The sequence below is a fragment of the Sprattus sprattus genome (assembly GCF_963457725.1).
Source record: "Sprattus sprattus genome assembly, chromosome: 12".
NCBI classification, from domain to species: domain Eukaryota; kingdom Metazoa; phylum Chordata; class Actinopteri; order Clupeiformes; family Clupeidae; genus Sprattus; species Sprattus sprattus.
This window is the reverse complement of record NC_137910.1, coordinates 26971767-26995652: the sequence shown is the minus strand read 5'-3', so window position 1 is coordinate 26995652 and position 23886 is coordinate 26971767. Positions and strand designations below refer to the sequence as shown.

General features: G+C 45.6%; 1 protein-coding gene across 2 annotated transcripts in view; it reads right to left on the bottom strand.

Annotated features, from left to right (window-relative positions):
* marchf8 (membrane-associated ring finger (C3HC4) 8) overlaps positions 1-23886 on the bottom strand; it is a 59964-nt gene that overhangs the window by 27431 nt on the left and 8647 nt on the right. For both annotated transcript variants that reach the window (XM_080849281.1, XM_080849280.1), the window contains exon 2: positions 22546-22719. In XM_080849281.1, coding sequence (XP_080705407.1) covers positions 22546-22644 — 99 coding nt within the window. In that variant the 5' untranslated portion in view covers positions 22645-22719. The remainder of the gene's footprint in view (positions 1-22545; positions 22720-23886) is intronic.

Below are 23886 nucleotides of genomic sequence, written 5' to 3'. Positions count from 1 at the left end.
ATGCCTGCAGCCTCAATATGCTATATCTGCCTAGAAAAAGAGACTATTAAAGGCCAACCAAACAAGTAAGAGTGTTACCAATTTTCTTTCAAATCTTTCACACTTTCACATCTGACACAGACTGCTCTGCCATGTTGCTCAAGCTATGTTTGCAAGCATATCATTTAGCTAATTTAATGCTACGTTGTGCAGAAAAACAAAGATGCACAATTTAGCCCAGGAATAACTGACAGGAGATGGGATGTGATAATTTCGCACAGGAAGTCAGGCTGACAGTTGTCGCTGTTAACACATAACGATTCCACGTCAATGACTGAAAAAATATCAGCTCCGTTTCAAACAGGGTTCAACATAAAAAGAAGTCAACAGACTACAGTCTCTTCATGGCCTGTGAATCACCATTGGGCAAATAATGTCCACACTGGGTTAGCCCCCTCCAATGGAGTCAATGAGCCGGGGTCAGAGGTCAGATGTCCCTCTGTAAACAGGATGATGCCCATTAGCTCAGTTAACCATGGGCACGGCCAAGTGAAACCAGAAAGTATCCCTACAGTGAGGAGGAGCAGGAAATAGCTGTCTTTTCATCACCACGAAGAGAGAATATGGCTTTCCGCTATCTCCCACGATTCTCGGACATAATTACATCAACACGTCCGTGCAGGAAATGGCCACAACACGGTGGCATGCAACCCTTGTGCAGCGGGGCCGCCAGCGAGGTGGAGGCAGCGAGGAAATGTGGTTGCATATTACATGGACGGGGCTTTCTGGGATAGTGTGTGCCGTGCACGTCATGGTGTGGAACTGTACTAATCAGCTTGCAGGGGGATCAGCATCAGAGGTAATATGAGTGCTGGGAGCCAGGCTGAGGGGGAATTTCATGTGACCAGATACTGTGAGAAACACAGAGAGAGGGAAGGAGGGAGGGAGGGAGAGAGGGAAGCAGAGAGGGAGAGAGGGGAGCTGGAAAAGAGCAGGCATTTGGACTGTTTCTTCTAGTGTAGCCTTTGTACCTTGTCCTGTTTCTAGACTGCATTCCTCACAGATGGGTACACACTCAAACGTATTATAAATGGTGGATCCCCTCCTTAAGTATCCATTCTTAAACACAATAGTCTGAAAATGTGCTGTGAAGTGTTGAACTGTCATGTGTACGTGTCATCATACCCATGTTCTTATTTGGCTTGCTCTTTTAAAGCGTTTTGCCTCATGTAAGTTGAATCCACAGGGAATTATTTCTGCCCAGTGAATTCTAATTAGCATGTTGACTCAGAGGTTTGGGTTCCCTAGAGACATAACCCTTCTCACTGCTCTCTAAAGTACTAGCACAAATTAGAGGTCAAGTGATCTAGAACTGCAGTTTCCCTCTGCTATATCCAATGTAGATGTTTTATGGTTATCTAACTTCTTGCATATATAAAATAGCACACAGCCTATGAACAGGTTTAAGCATGTCTCACTCATAAGAGGATGGTTAACCTCATTATTTGTTTTACTTTGTATTGCTTAGACAGGCATGTTGAAACATATTGTGCGTGATCCTTTGAGACCCTTAAAAGAGTCCTTTTGTGGTGAATTGTGAACCTCTTTACAATAAATAAATTACAATAAATACATGTTCACTACGAGGTCTTCATGTGTTTCCTCCATTCCATCCCCCTGTTTGGATGATTAAATTATCCAGTTGAACACGCCACCCTTAAGCCTGTTTAATTGGAGTTGGAGAGGCGCAGCTCTGGACTTTCTGTGGGGTAAGCAGAATGCACAACACGGGTGTAATGTGGGGATAATCAGCTGTGTGCATAAATATAAGCCCGATCCCGGAGCCCCCTCCAGCCAAATCCTCCGCTGGGGGGCCCTGCTCATCCCCCTGCGCTCCCCCCCCCCCCTCCTCCTCACCACCCTGCCACTGGGTGAGGGGAGACGGACGGACGGCTGGCCCAGTGTCTGGGTCGAGCTGAAGACACTCCCTGTCCCCGCTTGCCTTCTCCCTCCGGTAGATTTTAAGCTCTGGAGCGCCATGTGACGACTAATCTCCCCACATCACACCCCTCCTCCTCCTCCTCCTCCTCCTCCTCCTCCTCCTGCTCCTGCTCCCCTCCCACCGAGGGATTTCACACAAAGCCTCCCGATTCTGAGCAGCCATCAATGATGCGATTCGCTAAGCCCAGGATCGTGTGGAAAAATATCAGATCAATCTGTCACTGAGAGTATGTCTGTATATTCCTGTAACTGAATGTGTTCATGTATGTGCCTGCCTGCATGCATGGAAACATGTTTATTTACGGTGGCCCGAAAGGGGTCAACGCACTGCAACTTAAGAAAACAGACAAATAGACAAAAATATAAGCAAGTTATGAAAACATCTTCATCAATATGACAACACATGTGCAGTGTTTAGAAAACACACTGCAAATTCAAACAACGGTGTCATGGTTTGTGACTAGTGACTAGCTAAATGTTTTTGGTTTATTTTAATATTTTGTGATCGCATGATTTAGATACTATTACTTTTTTCAAAACCAATAACGTCATGAGTCACCGTATCCAGATGTGTTCATTGATGAAGATGTTTTCTAAATGTCCTTACATGTGTTGTCTTCAGCTGCAGTGTGTTGAGCTGTCAACAGCACTGTAAGTATAGTGTGAATGGCCTGCAGACGTCCTGCAGAGTTTTTGGACATTGCCGTGAGAGGCGACAGTGACATTTCGATGACATTCAGTGATGGCCCAGTGACAGAAGGATCCTCGGGGAGCGCATACTAATCGGGCTCCCCCCACAAAAGCGCGGTCACCGCCTCAACAGATGGGTGCTCACCATCTTAGAGGACACTGCCGTCCCAGACACTACCCAAGGCTCCACATCCCCACCCCCACCCTGCCCCATCATTTCTGTCAAGGTGAAGACGGCACGACTCTTCCAGCCACAGCACAGGCTGATTGGTTTTGAAAAAAAACAGTGCTGCATCTGGAGGAGCAACACATTAAATTACCGGCAGGCAACGTCATCCCTAACCCCCACCTGCCTGGGCCTTATGCCCACGCCATAAAGCAGAGTAAATGCCCTGACTGCACGCTTTAGACAGTGGCCACACACCCTTTCAAATGATTCACACGTCACCTCACAAAGCGCTTGAGCAGTTTAGAGCGCTAAGCACAATGGAGAGGGACGGAGAGTGAGGGCCAGAGAGAAAAGAGGGGAAAATGGGTCAGCATTTTGTTTTGTGCCACATGGCAAGCGCTACCATGGCCCGCATGCCGGGAGGTGACTGCAAATAATAGAAATGCATAGGAAGAGGTCATTCTCTATGTGGAGGGGACAACAAACACATACGTCAACCTCACAGATGAACACACAGACCAACACATACACTCAAAATAACACCCTTCCCTGGCTGCTGAAGCCTAAGCATCCCCTTGTCTGCTAGAGCCCTCCACAGCTCCATTAGTGTTGAAAGCAATGAGGCTGGGGGTGGGGAACAAAGCAACAATTTTCAGTCTCTATGGAGAGTGAGGAGGAGGAGAGAGAGAAAGAGAGCGAGAGAGAGAGAGAGAAATAGAGAGAGAGGAACAGGCCTCACCATAACAACCATGGTAACAACCTTTTCGCTAGAGGATGTACCCCTCCATGTAAAAGAGTAAACAAACAGTACAACAGCACAATGTATGCCAAGCGACAGAGACACCTAACACGCTGCTCTGCAACCCTATTATCAGTTGGGTGCAGCAGCGTTGCCAACCCCACAACAACAACAACAACAACAATGACAACAAAAGCAGAACAACCACAGGAGGCTCTTACCTGAAGCTTCATTTTCCAACATGAATGCATGAGTGACTGCTAGAGGAGGAGGAGGCAGCCTCCCACACACACACATACAAACAAAGCCCCCACCCAGGGCCAGGCTACATGTCCTGCTGGCAAATCCTTCGCCGTGCTAAACGACAGAAAAGAGAGGTAGAGAGAGGAGAGCGGTTGTAAACACGGAAGTGAGGCTAGAGAGGAGGCTGAGGCTGAGGCTGAGGCTGTGACGCTGCCAGTGAGGTAGCTCCAACAGCAGACGCTGGAGCCGAGAGAGGAGGAGCGGCAGCAGCAGCAGCAGCAGACTGGCCTACATTTAGCCTGCTGACGCCGGCCAGTGGAAGCTACTCCTTCTTGTCTGCTCTGGTCTTGTCTCGTCTCAATTTGGCACAGCTTGGCTCAGCTCGCTTACAGCTCGCTCACTGTGCAATCCGACAGACCCCGTCAGCCGCCAGAAGCTTCCGTGCGATCAGCCGACTGGCGACTTCCTCCAGCTGATCCCAGTGGGGGTGGCCGGTCCGCTGAATAATGCATGAGCAGGGCGGGGCTTAGAGAGCTCTCTTTTAGCCGGCTAACAACCTGGTCCCCTCCCCCACCCCTCCTCCCTCTCCCCCAGAAAGCCCTCCTCCTGATGCTGCTTTCCACAGCTCAGTGCACTCATTCGATGGCTGCCAGCTCGGTTAATAAAGGCTCTCTCTATCTCCGACCTCTCTTTCTTCCTCTCCTTCACCCTGGCTTGTTCCACTGCCTTCTCTAATTCAGTTAGAGCCTGTGCTCTTCCTGAGAGGCTGCCCCAGATGCAAAGGGCAGGCCATCTCTTTCTTCCTCTTTTCCAGCACCCCCCCTCCTCCTCCTCCTCCTCTTTTTCTCCCTCTCTCTCTCTCTCTCTCTCTCTGTGTGGCAGATGCCGCAGCGTGCCGTCCCGAGCTATGATTTATGGCGGCGGCGGACGGAGGGAGGGAGATGGAGGCCGTGTCTGAGCTGAGCTGCTCACACTGCTCTGGGGAGAGTCGAGCCAATAGAGGGGGAAGCTCCTGGGGGACCAGCATGGATGAATCTTATTTGTCAGAGAAATTACTGTGCCTGCAACCAAGGGCACTTTAGTGTGGATTTACGGCACATTAATTCACACAGTGTCCATGGTATGCAACTGTGCATTTGCTTTTTCAGAGGACTAATACACAAAACAGTGGAGACAATCGGATATAAGGTTTCAGCTTATGTCCATATCTTGGACAATGGGAGAAAACAAAGGAAGCTGTTCGACTGAGTTCATATTCACAGCACAGCAAGGTTCACTATCTCTAGAGGAAGTATAACCAGGGCATGAATGATTAGCTACCGACCGGGAAGGAAGAAAGATCACACTGTTCTGTATTCTGAGGAACGGACCCTACTACCTGCATCAAACAGCTAGGTTGTGCACTCTTAGACACAAGGTTAGCACACCAATGGGCACAATGGCACCAATGTGCCGGCCTTGTTTAACAAACACACAAGCACACACACAAGCACACACACAAGCACACACACAAGCACCCACACAAGCACACGCACAAGCACACACACAAACACAACCACAAGCACACACACAAGCACACAAACAAACACCAACAAGCACACACACAAGCACACACACAAGCACACACACAAACACAAGCACACACACAACCACACCCACACCCACACCCACACACACAAGCACACACATTATTTAATTAACAAAACTATTTAATTGCTGAAAGAAATAAAAGCACCCTCTCCGAAACACAAACTGTGTGCTCTTTCTGCCTTTCTGTTTTGACCTGAATGCTTCTCCATTTTATAGCCAAGCTAATCGCTATTAAAAGCCACTGGTCAGTCACCATTTTGATAAGCCATTTCAGCCGAGAGAATGCCACGACGACTGTTTTCTATGCATAGTTCTAAGCCGAGAGAGAGAGATAAAATTATAATCTCACATATGAGTAAGATTTACACTCACACATGCAAACATGTTTGTGGAAAAGTATGCAGATTATGCTTTGATTAAAGCTAGAGGGATTCAAATGTGATTATTGTAAGCCTTTTTGTAAGCTTTATCTACACCTAGAGTCTTCACTGGGAGATTTTTCCCCCCATAAAAATCAGGTCACGCTTAATTAAAGCCACCAGTAAACATTCAGTGCTGTCTTCGGCGCTCTGCTTTCTGGCAGGATGTTGTGTAACCAAAACCCCCAAATTAAAGAACTCCAGTTAAACAGCAGTAGAACTGAATATGTCATATTAAGTTTGCAAACGTTGAGAAGGCACTAAATTATACCTTACAAGTGACTTGTAAATGAAAAGAGCATGTGGTACATTGAAAACACAAACAATGGCATGTTTTACTGAAAATAAATACAGTTTATTGAAAATTCAAATCCCACCTAACTGAACTCCTACTTGTATGGGACTAATGAATGGTTGAGAAGTGATAAGGGATTATAATCCCCTTTTTCTCTGTACTCCTCTCCAAAACGTGTGTGTGTGTGTGTGTGTGTGTGTGTGTGTGTGTGTGTGTGTGTGTATACTCAAAAATAGTCCCACATAGCAATAGGTTAGAGAGCAGGCTCCATGGCTGAGACCTCACACAAGGCACAACAATATAGCTAATTTCTCATGTACTTATGATCACTTCTGGCTTTGGAACTGAAGTTTGTTAGTGAAATGCTTGGTCCCACACCAAACAACTTGTAGTCCAAAGTCCAAAGTATGTATTGGGCTGCAACACAACCCGGGTCTCCCCTTTACAACATCCTGATTTGTAAAAGCTGTATTAAAACATTGCATTTTTTTTGGTCTGAGTGCTCATTTACATGCATTCAAATACATTCCCTATGTAATCCTGTAACATGCAGCAGTGTACATCACTTCATGCTAATAACTGACTCAACAGCAGCAAGTGAAGTCTGCCAAACAGACATGGCGTCCAGGCGGATACCAGTGCTGTGTGGGGATCATCTTAAACTTTTAGATGACCTCTTTTTGAAAACCATGCTCTGCTTTTTGGAATCTATTTTTGCTAGCCAGGCCCAAGTTCCAGCTATGAGCCACCTTGATACGGATGACCCACATAAGGTGGTGTCTGGCGCCGGAGGCCAATGTAACAGTACCCCAACGAAAGAGATATGATGTCATCAAAGCTTCTCACAGGCAAGGGGTTTAAGGATCCAGACTGAAGGCCAAGAGGATGTCGAGAGAGTCATTCAGCTTGACTAGAACTCAAATAAGAATGATAAAGGGACTCCCCAAAGCTCACAGTCTAGAATGCTGATCACAGGGCAATCACTATCTCCACTGTACCTGTCAAACTGCTGCACACACATCAAATCATGTCACTAATCATGCATTTCAGGTCAAGGCTATTTAGATGAAATGTGTATGTGTATGGGGTTAATTTCCAGGTGGTAATTTATAACTGCATATTGCCATACAACATGGTATAGGGACCATGTAAAATACCTCCATATTACTTATCTCCAAATATTTGTTCATTCACGCTCCTAATAAAATCAAAGCTCTACTACCCATGGCCTTCATTTTGTATTTGGCAAATTGCTGTTCTAGACAGTGGTTATCTTGATCTTTAAAACAACAACAAACTAAAAACAAAAGTGTACTGTACCTGCTGACACAGACTGTTTGATTTTAGACACAGAGCCATCAGAGTCCAGTGAGGAGATGGCAATCTTCCTTAAACCAATCCAACAAACTAAGAATGTAATCTCGCTAACATTAAACACACTAAGTATGGGTTGATACTGATGCATGATGCTGATGCATGTAGCTTTTAAAGTGATATCATCAAAGAATGCTTGGTGCGTTTACTCTTCAACATATCCTGTTAACAGTCTTCTTCTTCTTTGGAATCTTGTTTGGCTGATTAGAAGATTAGTCATTCTTTAGTGTCTGTAGCTGGTGGAACATTAACTGAATTCCCTGAATCCGAATCCGTAATTCGGAAAGGACAAATAAAAAGATACTTCTTCTACCCGAAGTTGCTCATTTTTATTTTGGGGAAAAAGTCAGCTCCATGTTTGACATGTCTGTGAATCAGCCTGTCATTGTTGCTTCAAATCGATTCATATAATTTTGGATGGCCAAGATAAAATTACCCATTCTGTTTGCAACATAGGACTTTGATTTCACTGACTAGTCATTTCATTTACTAGGCATTATTGAAATGTGATTGCTCCATTCTGTAATCACCCCCACCAAGTCAGCACACAGCAGGCAGTGGGCTGAGAGCTTTCGCAATGAGGAGGAGGAGGCGTCATGAACGAGAGCTAGCAAAACAGAAGCCTGGTTTAGCAGCTGGATTTATTATAAATATCCATAAAACAGCTTAAAACCTGTAGTTTTTATCAGTATATTAACTTCCTCCATTAAAAAATCAATACAAAAACAGTTGAAATATAAAAAAAAAAAACCTTGCAAGCACTATTCATCCATTTAAGATGTAACATGCTGTATGTATAAAAGGTTTCATGGTGATTTAAACAGACAGCAACAAGTTTAAGTGACAGCAACAAGTGATTTGTAAAGCTTGGACTGTTATGTTGTCAAGTAGTAATTTGCGTAATCAAGAAATGCAGCATTATTGGAAGTTTAGATTATTCCCATCATCTGAAGGACTTTCCTTTTAGTTTTTTGAAACAGAATCTGAATTTTTTTCTTTTTTTAATAAAAATAAAAGAGAGATCAAAAGTACAGTTCAATTAACTATATGCCAAAATTAAATCAATGTCATGCTTTGAAGGTTTGCACTTGCACTGCCAATAAATATGAGGATATAAAATACAACATCTGCCCTCTTCAACATGACTTACGGTATAACCCATGCCCACTTGACCTCTATTCAAATACAGATACAGGGACAGATCATTTGGTTGGTTGAACAGATACACCTACAGATAATGAGGTCTCTGTACCTCTAGTTTAATTGGTAATATCGCCTCTCTGAGAAGTTAAACCTTGCCCTGAAGTTAGACCTTGAGGGAATTCAACAAAACACAAACTGGTCTCCGGGACATGTTCAAAGGCTTTAGACAAAATTCAGCAACATGCCGGGAAGCACTTGCTTATTTTCATGAGCACACCAAAGCATGGTGCATGGTGTAGTTTCAATCTGCACTGAGTGCATTAGGACCGGTTGAGACACCTCAGGAAATGACCAGGGCCAGGACTCCGCCACCTCACACTGGAAATCCCCCAATGTCCCGGGCCAGAAGGCCAGCACTTTCCCTTTAGTCCACATTCCCTGCACCCTCAGAGGAAAATCCCCTTTCATGAGTATATTGGTGTTAGCATTGAAGCTAAGATCATGTCACATTCAGAAGAAACCAAACGCTCACCCAGAAATACAATGCGCTATGTTAGAACTATTCCACAAAAACAGGCTTGCATTAGATTTCAAAGCTACACATCTGCACATTAAAGGTGCATTAAGGATTAATAGCTATTCGCTGAAGGTATGCTAGCAGCTAAAACTAACGAAATCTCTTGAAATGTGCTGACTTTGACATTATGACAAACTAATTACTCAATGACTGTCCTTACACAGTCAAACATCAATCATGTGCAACACAAGACTAAGCCAGACGGCAAATAAGCTACTTACTAGATCGGCAGAAGGTAATCAAAGTCAGGTCGGCGGGCATCGGCAGGCAAAACTACAGAACGCAGTTATATGCCTATCGACCCTGCTATGCCATTGGCACGGACGCAATTCTCCATATTAAAAGTCATTGTAGCGCCCCAATTTTTTTAAGCTGTTATTTTAAGGTTAAACTGCTTATCCTAACCCTAATCCTGAAGCATAATTGTTGCATATTGTGCCTTTAAAGCGAGGAGTCCGTGAGACGTTACCATGGCATCCAAATCAAACCAAACACCAGGAGCATTATCACGAACATGAAGTGATAGTGCCGTCTCGCAGCCCTGGTCAGCAGATGGTACACACTCAGTGAACTCTGACAGATGGACAGCTCCAGCATTCCTCTCCCCATCACAGAAATCCACACCGGAGACCAACCCAAGGGCATACAGGCCATTGACCATCAGACAATGAATCTACAGTGAACATATGGAGAATATTCTACTCTCAACATTATTGGAATACGAACATGGGGATTCTGAAATAATAATTTAAAAAAACATATGCAACACATTTATTCACGATTCCTGTGTAGATCACTAAGCCGGCAGCATTCCATGACAGAGACCACAACAGATTGACCCTCATGTGTGATTTGTAAATGTGTGTCTTGGGTGGGAGCTGTGACACTTTTAAAGGTACTACATACACAATGACCAGTGCTAGCTGGAAGGCTAAAACAATTAGCAAAACTGGGGCATGTCAGTGGCGTGGAACCATAGGGGGGAGAACAGGACTCACTGTCTGTTAATTGGAGAGAAAAAGTGACGATGAGATGGAGAGAGAGAAATGAAGTGAGAGTTAAAGAGACCAAGAGAGAGAGATAGTCATTGACAGGAAGGGAGATGGAAAGACCGATATGGAGAGAGGGAAGCACTCTAAAACCGAGAGAGAGGTGAAGATAGATGGAGGGGGAGAGAGACACAAAAAGCAGGGTGAGCTGCACGGGCATGGCAACCTTCCCAAAAAGACTGAATCTGCAGCACAGGAGCAGCCTCTCAGCAGATCAAACGCCGGTGGAAGAATGCAGTGAGCGCTGTGGTGCCCACAGGCCTGCGCTCCATGGGCCAGACTGCTCCACTAATTGCGCGTGGTCAGGCGGCCCACTGAGCGAAAACAACGTGGCGGGAAGTGGGCTGATTCAAAGCGACAGTGAGAGGGCACTGGGTTCCTCACAGCATCGCCGCACACAGAGGTGAAAAGCACTAAATCATTAACCAACTGCATCTCACTCTGGAGGAGCCAGGCTGGACAGAGATCTGCTGCTATTACTACACATGTGAATGCGTGCTTAAAAACAAGGCTAATTACCCAAAGTCATTGGACACGGAAGCACAATTCTACCTGAGTCATATGTGCACTGCTTCATATATAGCACATGTTAACATGGGAGATGAGTCTCTCAGACACGAGAGTGAAGGAGGGTGCTGAACACCATCTGATTTGTGCCGTGGTGCAGGAAGAGGGTTCATCAGTGCTCCAGCACATGTCCTCTACTCTACTCTGCTTGAATTGAAAATCGCATTCATTTTCATTCTGTGGCCAAGGCAAAACTTCTAATGCAGATGGAAAACACTCACTTGTGTGTGACTGCACCTTGTTCTTCCAGCCTGGGAAGGGGGCCAGGTAACCTCAATTAGGCCGTCCTGTGTGAGAATATAACTCAGCTTCAGCTGGGTGCGGATTTGAATTATCTCCATAATTTCAGTGGCTGTTTGTGTACTCAGCCTCTTCCTAAGTCAGTCTGAGTGACAGATCAAGTAGTAACATACAAATGTGAGGGCTTAGAGTTTACTTCAGGATAGGGCGCGTGTGAGCACTCTTATCGCTGATAAATCCAGACCCAGTGCCGATCAAGATAAGTTATGCGCTGTAAAAAAGGAAACTCGATAATCATTCTTTACTTTAAGGTGGCCACCATCCAGTTACCAAACACAGCCAAGCGTGAACCATATGTAATTGTATCTAATGAGTTTCCGCTTCATATGCAGGTGAAGTTGCTCCAGACAATTGCATGCCAGCTAATAGAACCGTCACAGTGCCACCTACTGTTCTGATTCACAGATAACCACGTTGCGGCCCAGCTGTCCAAACCAATGTCCTTCCAATAGGCTGGTATAAACACAATGCCGAACAAAGAAGCCTGCCCACTTGAATGTGGTTATATACTTAGAAATACTGACAAAGACTTTATCAATGGCTTACTGGAACACTGAAGCCTGCATGTGCCAAACCAAACCTTAATGTACCAAGGCTCTTTCAGTGTGGAGAAAATGAAATAGCACTATTTCCATCCTGAAAAAAGAGACCACTCCTCTGACTAGTTCATCATCAACTGCACTTCCTGTGTATTCCAAACTGGAACAGGGCAGCCAGGAGTTGGGCTGTGAAAGCTGAAACAGACACAGCATAGCCTGTCTCTGTGGGGGCTCATCACTGACCCACTGCTGCCTGTCCATTCTGACTCATGACGCACACAAATCCTCCGATTCAATGACAGATTGCCACAATCACACATCTCCCTTTGTGCTGCACTGTTTCTATGACACGTGATTTGCACTAAAGGAAGAGAACATTCCTTTCAAATACGGTGGCTGTTTTTTTCCCCTAATGTTTCCCACCTCTGGCAGGCGATATTCAGTCCCGCTATGACATCATGGGGGTCTGCAGCACTGGAGTGCAGATCGAACACAGTTGTGGACAGAGAAAGAGGAAAAACAGGGTTATCATTTCCCCATAAAAACTCCCCTCCCTGGAAAGAAAATAGTAAACAACAATCCACCCCTTCCCTCTGTGTCACTAACACAAACACAATTTGTATGGAGGAAGAAGCCTCCCTCTTAAACGTGATGAGGATAACAACAGAGCAGTTCATTTCACATTCCCTCCCTTTCTGCCCGTGTGGTCTGTCCCTAACTCCTTGACATCACAGCAGACAGCTTGAACAAAGCTCATATCAAATGCTGGGCTCCCATCAGACGTCTGTGGAGAATCTGGGCTGACAGTCGGAGCAGATGGCGATATTTTCACGATGACATCTTCTGGCTCATAAAGCCTCCTCCTCTGCCTGGTGAGCTCATCTACCTGCAGCTCTCGCCCCGACGCCAGGAGAAAGCTCAACGACTCACACAAACATCCTGCCCCAGAAAATCACCTCAGCATACATAATCTGCCATGTAAGCCCCCAGTATGCTACCCTGTCAACAATGGCATTTGTCTAGAATCTCCAAAGCAAAGAGAGACTTCCTCCAGTGTGCTTCTCTGTTTGGATGAAGGTACAATAAAATGCAGTAAACAAACACTCACTACACAAACACTACAGCCAAATGACAACAAGCGCCATTCAAATCGAAGGGAAAACTTCTTGTGCTCGTACAGGATCCTTTTCACCAAGAGTTCAATCAACAGTTCAAAGGTCACACAACAATAAATGTGTCACTTCCTCCTTGGCTTCACTGTTAAGTATCAAAGTCCCTTAAATGTGTCTGCACTGAAGCTTTCCAGTAACCACTGGTTAATGAGTAACTATTATTACGTTTGAACTTGTCTTTCTGTGCTCACCTTTCACATCTGTTCTCTACCACTCTATCACCAAAGACGGTAATGACACTATCGGATTCCTCAGCTGCTGTCCCCCCCCCCCCCCCCCCCCAACAGGTCTGCCAACAGGTCTGCCACTGTGCGGATCTCCACCATGGCCAGGGACAAGCTCAGAGCCTGAACCACTGGGCTCAAGCAAGCCTCTTAATGATCTTCCCTTTTCCCCCCATGCTTCTCTTTCACTGATAGGCATTTGTGAAGTAAAAAAACAAAAGCTTCTGTTAAAAAGGGCCCAACAGTATAATGATATACAGTATAAAGCTTTTGAAAAATCTTAAATTCAAAACCAGATTGCATGCAGGCATTGGAGAGGACTATGAAGGGTCCAAAGGAAAGACTGATAATTAGATTCTCTGCATAATATTTTTCAAAATAACACTTTTGAATCCATTCTTCCTTAGACAACATACAGACATCCAGGAAGAATAAGTATGTCCACTGGCCTTCTGATTTGATATATTCATTTGGCTACTAGAAGATGACATTTTGAAATCTCCACTTTACATCTTTGGCAGGTGCATCCGTCTCCCCTTCCTTTTCCTCTCCACCTGCACTGATGAAGAGCACCAGTGCTGTGGGCTGTCAGACTAACTAACAAAACAATCATGTCTCGTGCCCAGAGACCTTGGGGTGTGACCACTTGGTTTACAATTGTGTGTCGAGACAAGGTTACATTTCTACAGGTCTCGGGAAGTTTTGAATAAAATATGGCAGACGATAAAAGTGAGGAACGCGACTGCGCACACACGGCGCACAAACAGCCCCAGCTCGTCCCGGCTCGTCTGACCTTTCCCCAAGGATGCACATGAGCTCAGGCAAAAGCTTTTTCAACAGCTTCTTGATCCAATAGCAAAAACACATGCCTCACGGTCTGCTAAAGCTCGCCTTTGGGATTTAGTCCTGTGTGAAGGGAGGCCTTTTGAATGGTCACCTTACTATTTATCTTGTGTTCGCTTAGGATTTCAGAATCCCTTTAACTAACCCTTATATACATATACCTCCAAAGAGTGGAGAGTATAGGGTCACACATAAAGATTTGAAACTGACAGTCCCAGACGGCAGCCATTTAAGTTGCATAAAGTGGCAAAGGTGAAGAAAATCAGCTCAGTAATTTAAGCCACAATTATCTACTTGCACATGTGCTCTCCCTGAAATCCCCTCACCACCTCACAGTATTAATTCAAGTCCACCGTCTGTACATTATTCATGCCTTCCTATCTCTTCAATTGACAGAGGACCGAGAGGAGTTCCATCCACTGTGAAGGAGAGCAGAACTATAGAGATAGTTGCACAGGTTTCATGCTGGCAGTTTCCACTAGGGAAAGACATAAAATGAAATGTTCCCCCGAGACTTCAATCCACACATATTCTGAGGCTTGTGTGCATTCCTGGAGGTCACATAGAAAAGCAATGAAAGAACTTTCAGCTAAGAAAGGGTGGGCAGCCATCCATCGTCCCCATACACATAGATGCATAAAGCTTTCATGAGGTGGTGTGGCAATGACTTCTGATAGATTCCCTCAGGCAGACAGACAAGGGAAGAAACCAGTCTGGAAGTATTCCACTGCCTTTCCACGTGATACTGAGCACAAGACAAACTTTTGAAAACTATGCAGCTCTGCCAAGAGAGCTGAATGGCAGCCTGTCCAACGGTGTGTTTGTTCGCCCAAACGTGATGAGCCAAGTTCCCCACATCTGGGCTTTGACGGGGGTGCAGCCTGGGCCTTCAAAAGGCTGCTGCGCTATACCTGTCAGCGGAGACCGATGAGGGCTGGCTAGGGTTTAAATCATAATACACCATACACAACAAGCATTATTGCCCGACCCGAAGTTTGTATGTCTAATAGCTTGAGCCATTTAAAGGAAAGCTGTTATGTCTGACACAAGCCTCCTATTGATGCCAATGAAACAGCCAGGTAGCAAAACATTCAGGGATGTCATTGATTTGGGTATGCTGGAATGTGCAAATGTTTAACTTTCCACATCACTGTATGAACAGTGTGGGGGACAATGGTTTTTAAAACAAGGCAATAAGACAGAAGTCGGTGAGCTTGTTTTAGACATGGCCTTTCATCATTTTCTTTTCTTGTTTGCGTTGCCAGAGAACCTGTATCACAACCCACAGTGTGCAAGCACAATGACAAAACAAGAATAAGTACACTGCCTCCACCTGTAACACACCAGAGCAGTGGCAGAAGCGTCGTGATCATGAAAAAGTGTTTTCAAACTTGTTTAGGTTGGTGAAAAAAAACAGAGCACGCCTTCTTTGCTGTCCTAAGCAAAGATTATGCACTGCTGCTAGAAATGTCCAAGTGTGTCACAGATCAAACTAATGCAGTCTGAGCGGCTCACGTCTGAGAGGAGGGTTGAAGAAAGATCACTCCCAAACACCGCTATCGATTTTGGAGGGAGTGAATCATCTGGACCCCAGGAGTCTCACAAGCACAATCAACAGGTCACTATTAATTAGACAGCGCTGTAAGATGGCCGTGAAAAAACCCGCTCTCAAAAAGAGACAGGGATGCAGTACATTTTCAGAAACCATTTTTTTCACTGCAAGCCTGAGCTGGAGAGAGGCCCCAGCTCCCGTCTCTCCCTGGAGACAGAGGTGCAAGATTATCTCTGCATCCTCATGCCTGGCAGCCATGGGTGGGGTGGAGGTGGGGGCCACCGTTACATATCCAGGTTTCACTGGTCCAGATTCTGAACAGCTAAAGTGCAGCTGAGGAAAGAGGAAATTGTGATGGGGGGTGGGGTGGTGTCTGTGTGTGTGTGGGGTGGGGTGGGGGTGGGGGGGGTAATTAAAGCCTATCATTATCTCCACTCACCTCTATCTCATAATTACTTCGCTGCCATGAAATTAAAGGCGAAAGATAGCCCCCAAAGCAAAACAAGAGGGAAGCATGATCAGAAAAGGCCTTCATTTCTCATCCAAACGATTTTATGGGGGACTGTTATGTACCCAACTCGTGATATACCTGTCATGAACCCCTTGTCAAAGCCATCTCTCACAGCCCTCTGAGCCTGTCTCCTTAGTTAGTGAACACAGAGCCTCACTGGTCCGTGACTCAGTCTCCTTAGTCAGCTGCAGAAGTGCCCAGCACTGTCCAGGTGACAGACAACCTGGGTGAGCAACACTGACAACATCATTGGTATCTTCACACATCATTTAGAAGGGAGGTTTGAGAGGTGGTAGCATAAAGGGCATGGGAGACAGTTAACCTCTGGCTCTGGCCAGGTCAGCCAATGGGCACTACAGAGCCTCCAGAATGACACACATTTACTGAGGCATTTATAATATTAGATTATTAATTATTATTCATATATATTATATAAAAATGTTGATCTATGCATTGAAGCATGCTCTTGGCAGATGAGTCTGTTATAGGACTGTGAGCTGCATGGCTGCATTTTGGGAGGAGTCTCACTGTCAGGGATACAAAATGTCTTCTAATAAAGAAACACTTCCTTCCTCTTCCTGTATGATTTAGGCAAAGTTTAAACAAAATGAACAGGAACAAAGTCAAAATGCCACCAATGTGAATCTGTGTGAATTAATATGTGCTTAAAATAATTTCCCTGTGCATTTCGCTTGTGCCTCCAGGCTTCAGGCATAATGTCCTCTTCTCCAAAAACAAATGATATTTTTCAACACCCCATTCCCAAGTGACACACATACATCTACAGGGAGCTTTATAAAACAGAATGTTCAAGGAACTGCATCTCCCTATAGAGAAAAAGACAAATTACAGGTCTGTGCTGGGCTGCCAACCTTGGGAATATGAGAAGTCATGGCGTTACATCATCAGCAACGATCAGCTATGCTAAATCACGCTCGACACAAACCATCCTCATTCAATATCTTTAGACGTTATCACAGCCATGAACATCACAGTATATTCTCCCTGTGTCCATTGGCCTCTGAGAGGTGGAGCCCCTCAGGGCACAGCAGCACCAAGGGGGAGCCCTGGAGCTGAGTGCTGGGGGTCGCATAGACCTCACACCTCCCTGGAGCCACGGCTGGGGGTCGCACAGACCTCACACCTCCCTGGAGCCACGGCTGGGGGTCGCACAGACCTCACACACCCCAGGAGCCACGGCTGGGGGTCGCACAGACCTCACACACACCCCTGGAGCCACGGCTGGGGGTTGCACAGACCTCACACACCCCTGGAGCTCAAGGCTGGGGGTCGCACAGACCTCACACACACCCCTGGAGCTCAAGGCTGGGGGTTGCACAGACCTCACACACCCCAGGAGCCACGGCTGGGGGTCGCACAGACCTCACACACCCCTGGAGCTGAGTGCTAGGGGTTGCACAGACCCAGTGGCGGTCCGTGCATTTCACGACTGGGCCTTCAGCGATGTCCTACCACTGATCTCAAAAAGAAACTTTTTGAGATCAGTGTGTCCTACACGATGTTAAACTGAGTGAATCAGCCTCCTAATACCATCATTATGACGCCATGGCTCTAGAACCATTATATTTATACAGAAAGGCAGTGAGTAGCCTACCTTAACATAGTCGAGTACAACAGACTATTAATATTTCCGGAGCATTTAAAATCAATACACCCGTATTAACAATACATTAAGAGTAGTAAACTCTCAGTTATATGATCGCTTGGATATTACTGTCACAACTTAAAAATAAAAGGCGATTTTCAGGGATTAGTCTACAAAGTTGTATTAAGTCCACCGAAAGCTTTAACAAGTTTGTCCACTAAACATCGCATTGTCCCACCTGCAAAGCAGTTTCATTAAACTTCCCATCCTCACGATATCCAGTTTTTCTTGAAAGTTCCGTCTTGAAAATGGCGTTGTAATTGTATCAAAAACAGGAATTATCAAGTTGGTGTAAACTAGTTTATATGAGTTGGTTAATGTAATTATATTTAGTCTTACCAATTGAAACAACTAGCATAAGCATGTACGTCGTTTTCGCATTAGCCAGCTAAACTGAGCACTGAAGCACTGCACCGGTCTGCCTCAGTATCCAAGCAAAGGACGTTTACGTGTCACGTTCAACGCGAGGAAAGAAATCTTCCGGGCCTTCTAGAAGGCCCAGTGTCGCCAACTCGAAATCTGATTGGTTGTCACAACTGTCTGTTTCAGTTCATTCAACTTAAATTAAATGAAACAGCCAGTTGTGATAACCAATCAGATGTACACGGGCCTTCAATGTGAATTCTGAAGGCCTCAGGGAAGATTTCTGTTCTCGGGGAAGATTTCGCGGAGCGTGGAAACACATGATAGCTGAAATATGATTGGATGAAAGCTCTTACATAAATTAACAACGCTGGAAGTTATGAAATGAAGATAATGGACTATAGGGAATAATTGAATACATATTTATGAAAAGAAAATATTAAAATTAAATTTATTTTATTACATTTATTTTCTGATGATGTTTAGGCCAGCAGAGAAGGCCTTGAAGGCCCTGACGGACCACCACTGCACAGACCTCACACACCCCTGGAGCTGAGTGCTGGGGGTCGCACAGACCTCACACACAACCCTGGAGATGAGTGCTAGGGGTCGCACAGACCTCACACACCCCCTTGGGGCCGACCACATCCATCCTAGCCAAGCCTCACTCCACAGCCGCCTCAAACCAAAAAAAGAAAGAATAAGAAAGAGCCTCTACATGCACTCAGCCTGAGCGTGTGCAGCACCACAAAGTGGGTCAGTGTAATGATTAGGAGGAACAACTCTGTTGAGTCAGCTGACGTATAGCAGCAGCGTTTTAAACTTACTGTAGGTATTGCGGGCAAAAAGCCTTTCATGCAAATGCCTGCCCTGAGGCGAGGGGGCTCAAGAAATGAAGTTTGATAAAGTAAAGCACAGCAGGCAGACACCTGGTATCCCTGATATAAGGCCTTCAGGCATTTCAGTGTGTTTTCACTGCCAGCCCACACTTTAGAGATCAAATATGTCCTGTGTGTGTGTGTAGTGTGTATTTGGGTTTGTGTGGGATTCTCAATGTCCTCAAAAATACCCTATACATAGTCTTATGTTTTAGGACTGCATTATCTTAAGCCTTAAATGTGTTAGGCAGGTGCTGCATTCAGTGTGAACCGCGCACGAAATCAAATTAATCCTCATGTGAATATTCTTTGATTTAAAGCTGAATTTTCTAAACAACCTAAAATAGTAGGGCAAAAGAAGAAGCCTCCACACCACTGAAGTGATTTGGATGATTCCCAAGTGCTGGATCTGAGCTGTCACTGGCATTGCACTGGCATCTAAGCATGACTGACAAAAACTGCCACCTGGTCTCAGCGGGCAGATTAGAGAATAAACACACAGCTTAGCCGGCCTGGAGAGATAGCTGCTGCTGCTCTGCTGTGCTCTAGTCTAAAGCCCTGCCACTGCTCAGTAAACACTCACCCATAACCTCTTGATGAGTCACATGGCATTAGTCTCAACAGCGCTCCAAGGCTTTCTGCTTTATTTGCATGAAATGGTGATGTGTAAGACCACCCACCCATGCCCCCTGTAAACCAGGCAATCTGGACGGGACATATTGGACAATATGGCTACCCTGATGTTTGGCCTACCCGTGTCCAATCATCCTGAACGTTTCTTTACAGGATCGAATTAAAAAGCTGGCCATTAGCATTTTCAAAACACAATGCCAAGTGCTGTGGTGGCACAATGGAAAAAGACCTTCAGCCTATCGTAATGAGGACCTGAGTTCAACTCTTCCTATCAGTGCTTCCAGCATTTCCACAACACACTAACGCAACACACCAACAGCCTGTATTTAGCATTTTGCAGTGTAGCTTCACACAACATATAAAGCTCTGTCAGTGTCAGACTTTTTTGACACATAAAAAAATACAACGTGAGAACCGTACATAGCCTTCAAAAACCTGACAGTACACATTACACTGACAGCTGTCAATCACGTTCAGGGTTAGGCTCAGCGTGCAAATCCATCATGGTGAACGAGCAAGGAAGAGAAGAGAGGAGAGGAAGACTAACAGGAAGTGTGAATGCTGCACACCTGCAGTGGCCAACACATAGCTCCTGACATCTGTAATACAGCAGAAAGGTTAATGAACATTGGGTGCTTTTGGAAAAACAAGACAGCAGACACTGAAATTTGAGTGCAGGCGATCCTTTCCAACCGTGGAGGCACATAAGACAAGTTGTCTGTGATCGGCAGATGGGCTGTGTGCTGCGACTAAATGCCAGGCAGACCTCTTGACTGATTTGCATTCTGGGATTTGCATTCTGAGCCACCCTGCCACCTCTATGCCTACAGTGAGTCTTGAGGGAGAGGAAGAAGACTGCAGCCTGAGTGGGATTTGAATTCCAGTGTTCCGTAACAGAGAGGGAATGGGAAGGCAGTGAAGGCGATGAGAAGTGCCAAGGAACCCTTCACATTACGCAACACACAAATATGAGATGGCTCGTACAAACCCCCACCCTCGGTCAGACGCCTATTGAGAACAGCCTCTGCGTTTAGGATGTATTCAGACAGACTTAACTACGCATGACACACAACAGGTGGGACTTTCTTCACAACTACATTTCTGCAAGGAACTATATGTTGGATGTAACTGAACCACATACAGTGGCTTTGATATCCTTGCTGAGTAACACAACATAACAAGATCAAGAGATCAAATAGGTGCACAGTCTGATTGATTAATGCCCCAGGTCTTGATTACATGAGAGTGACGTACAGTATATGGAATCAAGCCAGTTGAGAGCAATGCTGCTCTAAATAATCCAAAGATTTCACTCTGCGACTTAGAGCCAGTAACAAGATAAACGGGGCAGACACAATACAGAGTAGAGCACAGGAACATTATCAAGCCCCATGAAAACACCTGATTTAAGTGCCTGGTGCTCTTGAAGTCTGTAGGCAACTGAGGAAAGTGGATGGGAAACATGTTGTCTTAGCACATCTATTGTGTGGGGGAGCTGTTTACAATGGAACTCTGTTAGCCCTCAGTAGTGGCCAACTGGTGCTCGTTGAAAACAAAGACAGGGGCAAAATGAAGTACCTTCCACCGATCAATAGACTGTCGAACACAGGCATGGTCACAGTCCTCCCCACAGCACAGAGCACAGCTACTAGCTACAACTAACAAACTAACTAAAACAAATAATGTTGAAATGACACTGAGCTGTGCGATAATGTGAGTTTATACATGTGTGATCTTCAAAGGGTTTAATTAGACACTAAATTCAGAAAGAGGGAAAATTCTCAACAATAGCTGAGGTGACAGTCTAAACTACTTTAGGTGCCCCTACTGACACCCAAGTATTATGGCATTACATCATTCAGAAATGGCCAGACTAGAGTCTTCCCACTGAAAAACAACGCGTCTCAGTTCTCTCCTGCGCAGTGACAGCCAAACTGTAGCTCAGCAGACAGCCTGAAGCTTACTGGTGACAGAATGGTTATTAGTGTCATTGTTCCAGTCACCTGCCTCATACTACGTAGGACCGAAATTGAGGATGTGTGTAGTTCACTGGTTTGTGCTTCCTCTCTCTCTCTCTCTCTCTCTCTCTCTCTCTCTCTCTCTCTCTATCTCTATCTCTCTCTCTCTCTCTCATACATAAACACATAAACACACAGACTCACACGTACATATTTGTCACATACTGGAAAGGCATCAAACTAGGCACTTTACAACTCATCCGCTTTCATGGAACACCAACATCCAACAGAATATTGATGAGCCAATGACTAAGCATTTTCACCGCAACATTCTAATGAAGTGACACCCGTCCAGCTCCATCACATCTGCACCTTCAGCACCACCCACAGCCCCCCCCCCTGCCCCCCGTTCACATGATGCAGAGGCTTAGTGCGCTCAGTGCGCCCAAATGATGCCGCGGCCACTGAGTGCAGCGTCTAATGCCCCCTCTAATCCCAGTTTTAACCCACATTCCCCCCCCCCCTAAAGGCGGGCAGGGAGCTGGCTGTCCACAAGGGCCGTAGCCACTACTTTGGGGAGGAGACAGACTCAATCACACACAGGAATAAAGCCAGGGAGTTTTTTTCTTTTCCTTTCACTTTTGAATTGAAACACTGCGCCGCCCCTCTTACTGGAAGGGCTCGTCCTTCCCCTCGACTGTGACCTTCCCCCTACACCCTTACTTCCTTTCCAGGAGGCTAAGTGAATGAAGGAACACCTGATTTCCATGGGCTCAATGTAAACAACCATTTGCAGCACAGAGCTCCAGTGTCAGCCTTTAGCCAACAACACACAGTGACCCAAATAACAATGTGACAAGGTACCAACGGAGTGTGAAGACCAACACCTTCTTTTATTTATTTTCTTGAAAGTCTGTTTCTCTCTCACAGCGGTGACCGCATAATGGCACCCTCCAATTAACCCAGACATGCGCAAGTGGCAAGTGTTTGTGTGGGTGAGTTCCATTGAAAACACAGCTTGTTAAGAGAGCTGTAGCAGTCTGGCTGAGGAGACAGACACTAGGTTCTTACCGGCTTGTCACGGTCCTTGTCCTTTGCCTTCCCGCTGCCCGACACTCTGGAGGGCGGGTCGCGGGGGATGACGGAGATCTGGTGCAGTGGCATGTTCATCCCAGCTGGCCGGTGGGACTCACTCTCGCTCAAACGCTCCCGCCGACATGATGGGTCCAAAGCTCTAATCCCACTCTGATAGGAAGCAGCAGAGGACAGCAAAAGGGGAAGACTGTTACAAACACAGGCACAGCGAATCCTCTAAAAGGCATACTGCACATATACAGAAGGCTGACAAGGAAACACACACACACACACACACACACACACACACACACACACACACACACAAACCAAAGAGGAATACAAGAGAGCCTATATAATCCAAGTGATATCAGTTTATATTAATGTTGACAAGGGCAGCAAAACCAATTACGAGCTCTTGTTTCTCAGCTGGCATGTAATGAGTGTATTTCTCAAAAGGGAAGTGAGTCCTCAACCCAATTTGAGAAGTCATGAAGACCATTTATAAATAGCCATATTTTTTTTTACTTCTGTTCCTACAACCATCTGCTGTAGCATTCATTTTTACCCTTTTTTTAACTGTGCCAAATGTAGAGCTTCTGATGCTTCACTTCCTGGAAATGGCCACATCCTGGTCAAGAAGCTTGGTCATGTGACCATGTTTTCACAGCTACAGAAGAAGCATTTAGCTGTGGCAGTTGTGATTCCTTGCAACTGACGGCCACGGATTCTGTGTGTGAAACCTCTGCTAGGTGGGAAGTGACAGTGTGAGCAGGGCAGCAAGCCAAGCCATAAGGAGTGTGAGGTCCATCCTGAAACTGCATACATGCAGGGAGGAACAACCTCCAGACCTGTGCAGCCAGAAAACACCTCAATGGATGTTTCAAATTGAACACATCCTTCAACACATCCCACTGAGACTGGGTGAGGTAATATAACCACAGTCACTTTAGAGTGCATCATAGTGAATATGAACACTAGTAAAGAGTTTTAGCTCCTGTCACTCAGTCTTTGAGTTTGACAGGAGGAAAACGACACCAGACAATACTCTCCATGCGGCTGTCATCAGAAAAGTAGCTAAAGAACACATCAATATATCCATTTCTTTGACCACTCCATCTACAGCAGTTACTTCAGTTTGGAGGCTGGTGGTTGAACAGTGCAGTAATCAATAACCTCTCTGGAGAAATGAACAAAAGCTCTGTTAGAAGCAGAACAGCTGCTGTGACTCTCTGGGGACCGGGTTACCAGACCATCAAGCGGCCTCCTCCTCCTCCTCCTCCTCCTCTTCCTGCCTGCGCCCTGCACTGCAGCACTGGCCGGAGGGATCATGTAAAC